Source organism: Phallusia mammillata, chromosome 8, assembly GCF_965637545.1.
Source record: "Phallusia mammillata chromosome 8, kaPhaMamm4.hap1.1, whole genome shotgun sequence".
In the NCBI taxonomy this organism is placed as follows: domain Eukaryota; kingdom Metazoa; phylum Chordata; class Ascidiacea; order Phlebobranchia; family Ascidiidae; genus Phallusia; species Phallusia mammillata.
The window spans coordinates 15,081,201-15,093,757 of NC_137259.1; the positions used below are offsets into that span (position 1 = coordinate 15,081,201).

General features: G+C 35.1%; 2 protein-coding genes across 3 annotated transcripts; one reads left to right on the forward strand and one right to left on the reverse strand.

The window, feature by feature from the left end:
* Positions 1–123: 123 nt before the first annotated feature.
* On the reverse strand, positions 124–5,343 carry LOC145205027 (SPRY domain-containing protein 3-like). 2 transcript variants are annotated; one of them, XM_080077662.1, is made up of 11 exons: positions 5,016–5,343; positions 4,160–4,269; positions 3,968–4,064; positions 3,637–3,811; positions 2,940–3,149; positions 2,548–2,697; positions 2,085–2,194; positions 1,762–1,895; positions 1,465–1,634; positions 1,201–1,290; positions 124–784 (listed from the first exon to the last, which is right to left on the reverse strand). In XM_080077662.1, exons 1-11 carry the CDS (start codon positions 5,078–5,080, stop codon positions 650–652), a joined length of 1,446 nt encoding a protein of 481 aa, XP_079933788.1. In that variant the 5' UTR covers positions 5,081–5,343; the 3' UTR covers positions 124–649. The 2 variants fall into 2 exon arrangements, with proteins under 2 accessions (XP_079933788.1, XP_079933787.1); XM_080077661.1 differs by having other exon boundaries at positions 1,435–1,634.
* Positions 5,344–5,752: 409 nt separating this feature from the next.
* LOC145205028 (zinc finger CCCH domain-containing protein 15-like) lies at positions 5,753–12,497 on the forward strand. The gene is made up of 11 exons (XM_080077663.1): positions 5,753–5,915; positions 6,090–6,194; positions 6,265–6,376; positions 6,805–6,957; positions 7,115–7,206; positions 7,537–7,622; positions 8,044–8,170; positions 8,737–8,853; positions 9,784–9,857; positions 10,098–10,240; positions 10,932–12,497. Exons 1-11 carry the CDS (start codon positions 5,847–5,849, stop codon positions 11,108–11,110), a joined length of 1,257 nt encoding a protein of 418 aa, XP_079933789.1. The 5' UTR covers positions 5,753–5,846; the 3' UTR covers positions 11,111–12,497.
* Positions 12,498–12,557: the final 60 nt, after the last annotated feature.

Sequence of the window (12,557 nt, forward strand, 5' to 3'; positions counted from 1 at the left end):
CCAGCAAGACCATTTTTAACCGAAAATTGCATTCAGTATCATTGCAGTGTTAACATCAATATTTTTTGCGACAATACTCGTATGGAAAGATGTTTTACATAATTAGCACAAAGAGCAATGGAACTTATGGAAAAAAAAACATCACAGTAAGAAAGTTTGCGATGCAGGGCAGTGCGGTTACTATCACATAAACATGTACTGCAAACAAATACATCAACCAAAGTTGAAACTTGTACAATTTACCTTTTGTGGGGTATTTATCTCAAAAAGTTCACGTTGGAATATCCCGTACAGTATTTAACTAAAGGGAGTTATACCAAAGGCCTATGGAAGGTTTTACCCTTAACGCCAATGAAGCAACCTTTTAAGGGGATATATTACCCTGTACACCAAGTCAGGAATTAATCTATTACCACTGGAGCTACGAAAGATAACACAAAAATCGTGACTTGTGTGTGTTAAACGAAACCCAATGAATAGTTGTTTTCAAAACGATATTGAAAAATCTTTTTCACTTTGATGTAATTGCATGGCCTCAAGTGGAACATTTGTCCCTTAACGCCCTTTTACAACATGACAAAGCACATTTGTCAATCCAAGCACCGGGAGTAGTTTAGACATCCTTTGAGATTAGATAGCAAGGGCTGGTTCAACCAGTAAGAGGGTGGAGGTCAACTTTTACCTTTTCGTTGAGACTTAACATGCCCACAGCAGGATAAAATCCCCCCTTTGGCATCATAACCTCCTTTTGGCCAACTCGGCGGCCATTGCGAGTGAAGAAAACCTGCAAATTTATTATATCACTTGTTGAAGATTGCAAGCAGGCATAGTTATAAATTATAACTATGACTTATAATACAAATTTTACATACGGTCAAATTGAAGGGCAGTAATTATTTTGACAAGTGAATTGGCATGTGACATTCCAAAAAGCTTGCCGTGTCAAAGGCTTACTGACGTAAAATGGTTTCAACCAGTGGTGGGATTCAAATTTTTTGTCAGCCGGTTCTATTACAAAAGTCATATTTTTCAGCTGATTCTGTTACAAAAAGTCCATTGACAGTAACCGGCAATGCTAACCAGTTCGCTGATCTCATAACATTTCGTGAGACGGTTCTATAGAACCAGTGCGAACCGACTGAATCCCACCACTGGTTTCAACCAACTTCACAAGATTTCTCACAAGGAAAACACATTTACCTTAACCATTAAACCTTTGCCTTTTCTCCCATAAATATCAGCAGATTGACGGGGCATCATTCCACATATCTTCCGATCATTAAACCATCTCTGCACAATAATTGTTGTCATTATGTTGTGCACAACTCCAACAAACAAACTGTTCACACAAGTGCGGAAACACCTGTTTGGATGTGAACTAATACAGAAATGTTTACAATAAAGCATCCTGCACCATGCACTTATGCAAAAAACCTCAACATTGTTCCTTCTGAAAGCACGCACTGGCAAATCAAGGGGGTCTCCATCAATTCCCCCTCTTCCCCTGAAATGTGGAAGGCCCATCTTTCCCATGTGCCATTCAACACCGTCATCATCATCAGATCCAAAGTCTTCAAGGTCATCCAGAAGGTCGATAACAAGGTCATTAGCATCTTGCATCGCAGCTCTGGGTTCTGGAAAAATATTTGAAAAGTCAAAAAGATCATTTGATGGTGCTTCAATTTAGCACAAATCTTTGAGTTTTTTATTTATTTTTGAGCTACTTCTTTTGATGAAAACACTTTTTTATGATTTTTATACCTGGAATAGGAAGAGGTTTTGCGTCATCTTCTTCTTCAAGCTCTTCATCATTATCATCATCTTCACCATCACTCGGAGTAACATAATCACATGGGAAGTGGATTCCACAACCCATTATATCACCACGGTAACACCTGCAAGTTAAAAATACATTATTTGAGTGACAAGATGTAAAAAACAAATGACCCTAATTTACATCACAAAAATATGGTTTTTATTAACCAATGTAAAATTATTGGTGTAAAATTGGTGGTGCATTGTCCATGGTTCAGTTTAAACTAGATTACAAAAAAGTTAAATAAATGCCATACAATTTAATTTACCTTGGACCGAAGGGTGTACCCTGACCTCTGCCCAAAAATATCTTCCCATCATCTGCATGATAGGCAATAGAGCCAATATTCCAGCCTGGGTGGCGCCGTAAAGGATAGTCCTGTAAATAAGATTTCTTGTAACACTTGTTTTGACATAAAGGTTATTTAGATTGGATTCAATCTCAAAAAAATCAGTGAAGAAAAAATTGGTTAATTGCACAGTGATGAAATTTTAACTGCAGCCATGGTATTCAATTAATCTAGGTATTTGCATAAAAAATCTGGCAAATTAGTTATGCAATTAAACAGATTAGTCTGTAACTGTAACAAGCAACAGTTTTCAATCAAAATTAGACCAAAGTTAGTTTCAACCAACAGATAATTTGATCGTTGTTGACACAAATGTCCACAAAAAATATTTACTATCTTAGGGCAGTTTTCACTACAGGCAGTTTCACTACATTTAAATCACCTTGTGAACCAGGCCTATTGCAATGTAACAACTTTGTCCTGGTTCCAATATTTCAATTTCAAAGTAATGTGTTGTGGTGGTGAGAGGGGATTTAGCCTGAGCAAGTCCTACGTCATGTATATGGAATCCATTGCCAATATACTCTATCACCTGAAAATTGATTGATATATGTAATATTTCATGTATTTCATGAATCTACCGACAGGATTTAATAATATTTCACAAGTAACTACTGACAGGCTTTATCAAATAGTTAATGCTCACTTAACACAAGTATATAATACTCTGAGTGCATCAAAACATAAAAAAAATTTTTTTTGGGCACATCAAATTTTTTTTATCTGTTCAACAGGCTTAAAATTGGTAAACTAGGTTTTATTGTTGAGTAATACCTGTCCATTAATTCGAACATCATGTGTTTTTATCCAATCATCATCAGCCCCATCAACCACCATAAAATCATCAACTGATTGAGGGAACTGTGAGGAGCTTAGTTTCTGTGGTCGGACCAATATCTGTACAGCTTCTCCGGGAGAATGCATTCCAATGGCTGGATGTAGGTGCTCAGTGTGTATGGGAAATATGATAGGAACTTGACCCACCTAAAGTGCCACAAATAAAGAAGGTCTATAATTTGACGTCTGGTGCTAATTTAAGTCACTAAGGGCAAACGTTTTGCCAAGCAACTAATATGTTGGGAATGTAAAATAACTTGCTGCTTTGTTATGTAAACAGTTGCTTGAAAATACAATTAAGTCTACTTAAAATTTCTAACAAAAAATAATCATTCTACACAGTCTTAGAATAGGACAGTGAAACCAATAATGATAAAATCCTTGGTTCAAAACAGAATCAGTCACTTTCAGAAATATATTTTACCTAAATGGCATCATCAATTCCTTATATAAGTAGATTCAATAGAAATTAACCAATTCTGTTTTAACAAAGGATTTCATTGTCCATTGTTTTTTACTGTTTTATAGTTGAATAAAGGTAAACAGTGGTCGTCAATTGAAGCCATGCTGTTGGTGGTTTTAATCTATTACTAAAACTGGTTTAGATTATAAGAATAGGATTTATGTTGTTTACCTCTTCTCCATTCCTGGTAAAGTAGACTTGCACCACTTTAAATGGAGATGGCATCATCATTCCCTGAAGTTGAGATTCTGCTTCTTCATCTGTTTTGCGTATTCCACATCCCATTCTATCTCCAACTTTACATTTCGGACCAAATGCTGTTCCACTGCCAGAGCTTGAAAACAACCTGATGACATTTTTTAAGGTTAAGAATTTAAAATTTATGTTTTGTGCAACAACTCAAATTATAAGCTTTGCATAATAGTTCTTGCTTGAACCTAAAGTTGGAAATTTATGCATGGAACCGCCAAATGTTGCAGATTAATACAAAAATAAAACATACATGCCATCATCTGCATGGTAACCAACGGACCACTGTTCCCAACCAGGTTGTCTGCTTAAATCATAGTTGAATGGAACCAGGCCCACAGATATGCAACCTAAAATCAATTTAGTTAAAGTTCAGCATTTTTTTGACATTAGAAAATCCAAATTTTGTTATGATTGGGAAAAAGGGAAAGTTACATTCACATACCATTTTCACCACAATCCTGAATTTTAATTTCAAAGTAGCTCATTTCCTCCGTTAGGGGATTTCCTATGATAAAGCATCCCACACTGCTATCATTTGGTTCGGGGTTGTACCTTTATCAATATAATATAACATGCAATTAGAATTGCACCACTAAATTATTTTGCAAATGATATATATGTGTTAAGCCAGTGGTTCTTAACCGGTGAGAAATTTCCAACTAGTGGGAAATTTAATGTTTTTAGAGGGAAATTATGTGAGTCAGAAGTCACCAAACTCGGGCCCCTGGGTTGAAATCAACCATTGAAAGTTAATTTAATACAATATTTTCCACAACAACATGTAAGATTAACTTTACCTAGTTTTACAAGGCACATAAAAATCTAAAAATCGTTTGTTACGTCACAGAAATTACTAAAAGTATCAATGACTTTGTTATTGTTCGCGAATAAATGCATTTGGTCTGTTGATTGTGATGTGATAAATGACTATTGCAAGCACATGAGATTTTTCAAAATCCCACACAATTTACTTACCCACGAAATCACTAAATAAGATTGCAGTATACCTTTAAGGTCCCGACCAAATCGCTTCACATAATTATTTTGATTAAAGAATCATTTTTTGTTAATGTTGGGCACAAAACATCATTATAAAATAACAGAGGGGGAAATTCGAACTTGGTGATTTACTTTAGTGGGAAACCACACCAAAAACAATGGTTAAGAACCACTGTGTTAAGCAGTAAGCACAATGCAGGCAAGCTACACAACCTGAGGCAAGCTACACAGATGTATTGCAAAAGTCCGGCTATTTTTAGGTTTGGGTAATCGTTGGGTTTTTAATATAAAGCAAATACCTTAGAACGTCGCCATCCACTTTAATCCGAGCATGCCGATTTCGCTTAAATTCGCCCCCGTCCATTGCACTCTACGTTGTCAAGTAAGTGCAAGAGTATGACAAGTTAACAAAAAGTGAAAAACAGCAACAAGCGCAAGTCTTATTTAGGTAATTCATTAGTTACAAGAGGCCAGTTATAAGCAAAACAAATAACAAAACTACAAATAATCGACAATGCGGAAAACAGAGTATCGTCGTCGACTCGTCGTTCGTCGCGTTGATTTTGGATTATTCTGCGAATTCAGTTTGTACAATTTTGCTCCCGACTAATGCATTACATTTCTTATATCATTAAATATTATATAGAAGGCAGAAAACATGTACTAAATACACATTTACTAAAAAAGCCAAATCAAACATTTTTTTTTTCGACAAACTTCACATATGATTGGCTTTAAAACGTAAAGCGATACACGATAAACGACATGCGACATTTCGTAAAAACGAAGAAAAAAACAATATTTATCAAAGGTAACATTCCAAACAAATATTAAATTGACTGCGTACGCCTCGCACAAAATCAAACGCAAACAAATTTTACCAATAATTTCTTTTACATTTTTTGAATTTAGTGTTGAAATTTTAATCACTGACTTGTTTTAACTTAAAATTATACTAAAGTGTATTGAAAAAATTGAACAAGTGTATAGTTTACCTAAAGCTTTGTGGTATGCGGTACTTTGACTTCGCTAGCAAAGGTCTCATGTGGTTACTTTTATCCCTTGTAACGTGCGCTCAGCGTGTACTGTAGGAAGTTCGATTCATTAACGTTATTTAGAAACGTCTCAACATGCCTCCTAAAAAACAACAAAAGGCTAGCTCGAAAACTGAACAAAAGAAGAAGGATAAAATAATTGAGGTAGGAGAAAGATACAATTACATTATTTTTATAAATTTTGAGTTTCTTACTGAAAAAACAACAACACCAACAAACATTTATGCATCTTTTTGTTTATCTAGTTTATGTATCTTAATTTTAGGAAAATCACATAAATTGTTTGAAGTAATTGTCACAAAATCTATTTTCTTTCAGGATAAAACATTTGGGCTGAAAAACAAAAAGGGAAACAAGCAACAGAAATTTGTAAAGCATGTGAACCAACAAGTCAAATTTGGTGGAGATCCGTCTGCAAGAAAAGTGAGTAAAATGTGGTGTAAACATTTTTTCTGTTCACTTTATCATCTAATAAATCATTTTCTTAATTCAGTTGGAGCAGCAAAAGGCTGATGAAAAGAAAAAGCGGGAGTTGGAAAAAAAGAAACAAGCTGAAATGGACAGTTTGTTTCGACCAGCAATTGCCCAAACAAAAGTTGGCAAAGGTAATATATTGCCATATTGTGTTGAGCTTCAATTTTTGTGCTTAATCCGAACTGTTTTAGCTAGCAGATTTGGTTATTGAATAGAGTTTTATAGTTGCCTCATTTAAAGATTTTTAGGTTTACTGAGTATGGCAGAATAATTAAGCAAACAATCCCCCCATCATATAAACCATTCCATACATATATATATTTGTGTTATCTTCATGCTTTATTGTTGGACCAGTTCCTGCACCACTTTGTCTCAAAAACGGGCCAAGTGTACAACCAATTTCTGGTGATAACATCTGATGTGGACTTTAATCTGTAAGCGAAACCCAGTATGAAACATTTTGTAGGCTGGAAGAAAGTGGGCAGCATTAGACATGAAAATAAAAGACAGAACTTGTTTTTAAAAATCTAAACTGTATTTCTAACCCCTTTTCTTGAAGGTGCCGACCCAAAATCTGTGCTTTGTGCATTCTTCAAACAAGGCCAATGCACCAAAGGAGATAAGTGCAAATTTTCCCATGATCTTGCTGTTGAAAGAAAGGGTGAAAAGAGGAGTTTATATGCTGATGGCAGAGAGGATGGTTTAGAAAATGGTAAATGTTTAGATTCAGTTTTTCTAAAATCCATTTATATATTTGAAGACAAACTAACCAACAAACACTCTTTTTATGTGCATGATTAAAAAAACTGAAAGTTTTATTCAACGATCTATTTTTGCCTGGTTTCACATATTTTTTTTGGATTTTTCAGACACTATGGATAAATGGGATGAGGACAAACTGAAGGAGGTTGTTGAAAAAAAGCATGGGGAGGGTAACAAGCAAAAGATGAAGACAGACATAGTAAGTTACGAAAACTAACTTAATGTACTGTTTTTGTGCATCATAGCCAAAGCCCTATCAAAGAAGTTATTTGATGATAAAGTATTTTGACCTTTAATTTCTGTTTTAACTTTAAACTTTTTAGTTCTACTCGCTGGATGTTAACTTATATTGTCACAATCTTTCTATTTTAAAGAAAACTACCTGTCTCATAAACTTAAGTGCCAGATAGTTAATTTGATGTTTTATCCTAGTATTTTGACTAACTTTTGGTGAACGTATAGTTTCTACTCAAAATAAATATATATTTTTCTTGTCATACCTATCTTTTAACTCAATTTTTTTGTTTAGGTGTGTAAATATTTTGTTCAAGCCATCGAAGACAAGAAGTATGGTTGGTTTTGGAGTTGTCCCAATGGCTCATCATGCATATACAGGTAAATGTGAATAGAATTATGTGGTAAAAACAACAACAACAACATTTGCTAAAATAGAATGGATAAGTTAACCATTTAGTGACTGGACGGAATTTTAGTCCATTTTCACATGTCAACAAAAAATGCATTATGGACAAAACATGTGGAATTTAATTTTGCCTTACAATATAAGTGTAATGTGTATACATGAAACCCCGGTTAACCTGTACCCATTTGGACCAAAGGATTTTTCCAGATTAGTCGAAGATCCAGATTAACCAAAATCAATTTGTTAAAGCCTTACCACATTAGTGACATTACCAATCATTTGTACCTCAAGTTTTGTACGAATTAGGTAAAGGTCAAGATTACCTAAATCCAGACTTATAAACATCCTTCACATACTGTTTGTGATAACTGACTTAAACAAGTTTATTTTAAGACATGCACTTCCGCCCGGATTTGTACTGAAGAGTGATAAAAAGTTAATGGAGGAGCAAAAAGAAAAGATTTCTATCGAAGATTTAATTGAGAAAGAGCGTGCTGCCCTTGGTAGCAAAGTTACTAGGGTAAGATAAATAATTTGTAATTTGCACAAACCTATGTGCTTATATTTATGAAGTTCTTGACATGTTTGTTTGTATCATTAGGTTAGTTAAGGGTTTTTAACGTTTTCTGAGTACAGCTAGGTGATTTAAAAATGCACTTACCAATAGAAAACTCAAAAATAATTTGTTTAAAACCACTGCTTGCCTGCATCTGTTTTCGGTTGCAAGTGTTGGAAAAACTATGCACCAAATCACTTATGTTGGTCAGACACTTTGGTAAATTTGCCTTTTGAGATCATTTTGGTGGCTACTTTTAAAATCACTGTGTTTAAAAAAAAACAATTCAAACCACGGAATCAGATGCATAAATTCTGGTGTTTTTTTTATGACAACTGCCACGAAAACTACATGCAGTTTTATGCATGTTTACAGTTTTGGAACAAACACCACAAAAAATGGATAGTTTCTATACTATTTTAGGAAATGTGTTTTTCATTAGTTTGGTAGTTGGTTACATGTGATGATAAAAATAATTTTTCTAGGTACCAGCTCTTTTATTGTTTAATCTTCAATATTTTTATATCCAGGTGACGTTAGAAACATTCCTGGCTTGGAAAAAGAGAAAGAAGGCTGAAAAAATCAAAGCAATGAAAGCAAAGAAGGACAAGCGACATAAAGACTTCAAGTCTGGCAAACTGCTGGGGGTAAGCGTATCAGTTTAATAGCTGTGTTTAATTGATATGCCAGACTTGTGGAATTAACCTAATTGGCCCTCAACAATGCACACAGGAACAGTATGGAACTTATGGCAAAGTGTCATATCTAAGGGCAATATAAAGTTCTTTTGCATTAGTTTCAAACACTCTTGTGTTTTTCTGAATGAGAAGGATAAGTCGTTGATGTCCTTCTTATTGAGCACTTCTTATACATTTAAGCCACAATCACTGGTATATATGTTTCATTGCATAGCCATTAATGTAAACCAGTGGACTGCGAACACCTTTTCGTATTTTCTTTATTCCGTAATTTTGCACACAAATCGCTTATTCTGACACAAACGTTTGTTACTTAAAACAGCGGGTTGTGTATCACTTGCTCTCCTGATGCAAATTAGTAGTGATGGGACGAGTACTCGGTATCGATGGTATCGAACGATTTCAGTGGTATCGATACTCGTACTCGGTATCGAAATATTTGGCCCAGTTTTCGATACCAACGTGCGAGTAACGACGGCGGATTTTCACCATACGAATACGGGCAACTTTATGCCAATATTTATTTCGGACAGCACAAAATTGAAGTTCCGTCAGTTTACGTATATCTTTTTCGCTATCACGTGGAGAATACATTTTTCGGCATGTGTGTGTGCGCGCCTGTTCCCCGGCCATGGCAGATAAACTAACCAGTGATATACAACTAAGTAGGAGTACTCAGTAACCGTACTCGGTACTCGGTATCGAAGGTATATACATGTGGTATTGTTTTGCCATAACTATAGCAAAAACGATTATACGCTCACCCTTAAACTAGTTTCCAGGGAATTGAGGTGTATTGCAAGTGCAAAAAGCGATTCTACAATTCAGTATTGTGTACAGTAAGAATAAAATTACACATTTCTATTATGTTCTGTACAGGTCAGTGGGCGTGAAGTTTTCGAGTTTCAACCTGAAATGGTCGGAGAAGATGACGCAGATGCTGATGATGTCACGTAAGTTCAATTTAACGATTCATGTGATGGTTTAACCTAGTAATATTAGTGATTTGAAAGTTCAGTCATTTGGCATCACGGAAAAACTCGTTTGTTCCCTCCTACATTGCAACTTTTCCAGTGTTTTTTTCCTTTTATTTAAGTTGACACATTCTTTGGCACAGAAAAATCTTCACCAATAAGAATATGGATTCTAGACCTTTTTGTTAATTAACAACTAACCATATTTTATATACTCAGGTACAGAAAAGAAGTTGCAGAAGCAGAAGAAGATGATGGTGTTGCTGTTCGAGGTGTCTCGGATGAGATGTTTGTCCCAGAAGAAGTTGACGCAAGTGGCACGCAAGCAACCAGTGATCGACTCCATACTCCTGCCAGTACAGGTAAAAACTTATAACGTCTAGTAAACGATTTCATGCTAGTTGGTCTCTACAATAGGAACTGGTATTTGGATGTTAGCTTTTTGATAGTCAGCAGAGACATTTGCACTTTTTGCTCAAAGATTAGAGGCCCAATCAGCAGTTATTACACAGTGTTTTCAATGCGTTGTGATGTACCTGTGTTTAATTCTTTTTTTTTCTTTTATCTAAAACCTTGGTACAAAAATACAATTGCCAGAAGTGCTCTAAAAAGTAGATGTGCACTTTTTGTTATGATTTCTTTACATTTTTTGAAAACATTACCTAACAACAAGTGAACTGAACATTCTGTCAAGCATTGAAATCAGACAATTAGGTATCAGTGATTTGGGAATAATTTTGTTGGAAGTCACTAAATTGAGCTGACAAAAGTACACCATTTGCCTTTTTATGTATACCCTGATGTTATTTCAGCAATTTTAAACGTAAGGTATTAGTAGAGAAGTGTGCTAGTTTTAATTTGTTTAAATGAAGTAAAGTTATTCTTTTTCGAAACCATTTTGATAACAAATGTTACTCAATTGTTATCAAAAGTATAACTTTGATTTTGTCGAACCATTTTTTCCTATTTATTATCAGAAATTAAGATCTACATGCAAATGTATGTACCAATTAACCTACCAGTGTAAAACATAACAGTTGTGTTTAAATGTAGCCACCGACACCGCCCAATCTTCCTCCGAAGCTGGAGGAGATGCATCCCAAACTCCAACAACATCTGGACTTAATCAGAACGGACAGACATCGCCGGAAGAAGATGTTGCAGTTGATGAAAACCTTTTTACCGAAGATTTAGACGATTTAGAAGCTGAATTGGAGGAGTTAGACGTATAATACAGGGCAGCCTTGGTGTAGTTAAAAAAATGCTGGTTAACAGTCGCATATTGAAACAACTAGTTTTTCATTAATATAATTTGGTATTTCATATTTATAAAACACGTACAAAGATATTTTATGCTTCACACTGGTCCAAAAAAACAGTTGGTCAAGGCTGCTTTTTGTTCTCATTTGATTACCGCTGCTTCCAAATGCAAAGAAAGATGTTATTTCATGCAAAATAGTAATTTTAATAAAAAGCAAATTGCCAGCGACGTAGAGTAAAACGTATTCATTTTTATCAAAACAGACGTTCAGTTTACACTGATGATGACAATAGTTTTGTCGAAACGTCTGTTTTAATGAAAATGAATACGTTTTACTCTACGTCGCTGGCAATTTGCTTTTTATTAAAGCTATTATTCAAGTCCGTGTCTTGTGTACCAAAATAGTAATACTATCCTACTTTGGCATTCAGGGTCAAATCTACTGAACGATTGGCCCTGGAGTTGCAAAGTACAGCGTACTTATGACAAAAATGGCAAAATTTAATTAGTTGATAACTTTTAATTCTACCACTATACACCAAAAGCAGCATGTAGCGCAGTGGTTCTCAACTCGTTTCGGGCCATGGACCACCGGCCCAGTAAAAATAATATCATGGACCATTTCGTTTTTGAGTAAGATTGAAGTACATATACATAGCAACCATTTGGGCTTGAAACATACTTTTTTTAAACCGATTTTCAAGAAGTGAGATTGATTTATTAACAGCTAGCATTTTTACATTTCAAAATGTAATATGTAATCATTTCTAGTTTATTACTAAATTTAGTGGACGTCCTGTGGACCACCAAAAAAAGGCATCATGGACCACTAGTGGTCCATGGACCACCAGTTGAGAACCACTGATGTAGCGTATACATTTGCTCAACCAACGTAATTTTCTGTGCCCTAATGCTGCTGACATCCCAGCAGAATTTTGGAAAAATTCGTGTTCAAACCGTATATTGGTAAGTGCGTGCATTTTACTCTTATGGCTGCAGTTCATTGCATGCAGGTTACGTTACGTTCCGTTGCCAAATAGCGTTAGAAAATGGATTTTTTCGCTGAAGTTCGATTTCTGGTGTTCCTAAATACAATTAAGATCGGTGCTTGGCCGATGCTAAGGTATAAGCGAAGTTTGTGCAGCACAGCAAACTGCAGATGTTGATGAAAGTCAATAATGGCGTCAAAACAAACGCTTGTAGCCTATATTTGCTACCTTGGTACCACTGCCAACTGATGATTAGTGTGAGTTATGGTTGTTGATTGAAATTAACAATTTATAAGTACGTTAAAGTTTATCCAAATAGGACTATATTCATTGACTGCATTGAATTCGTCAAATACATTGATCTTTTTATTTCTTTGGGTGCAAAGGTAGCTGCTTTTTTCGTCAAGAATACGTACCCATTTTTGGTGA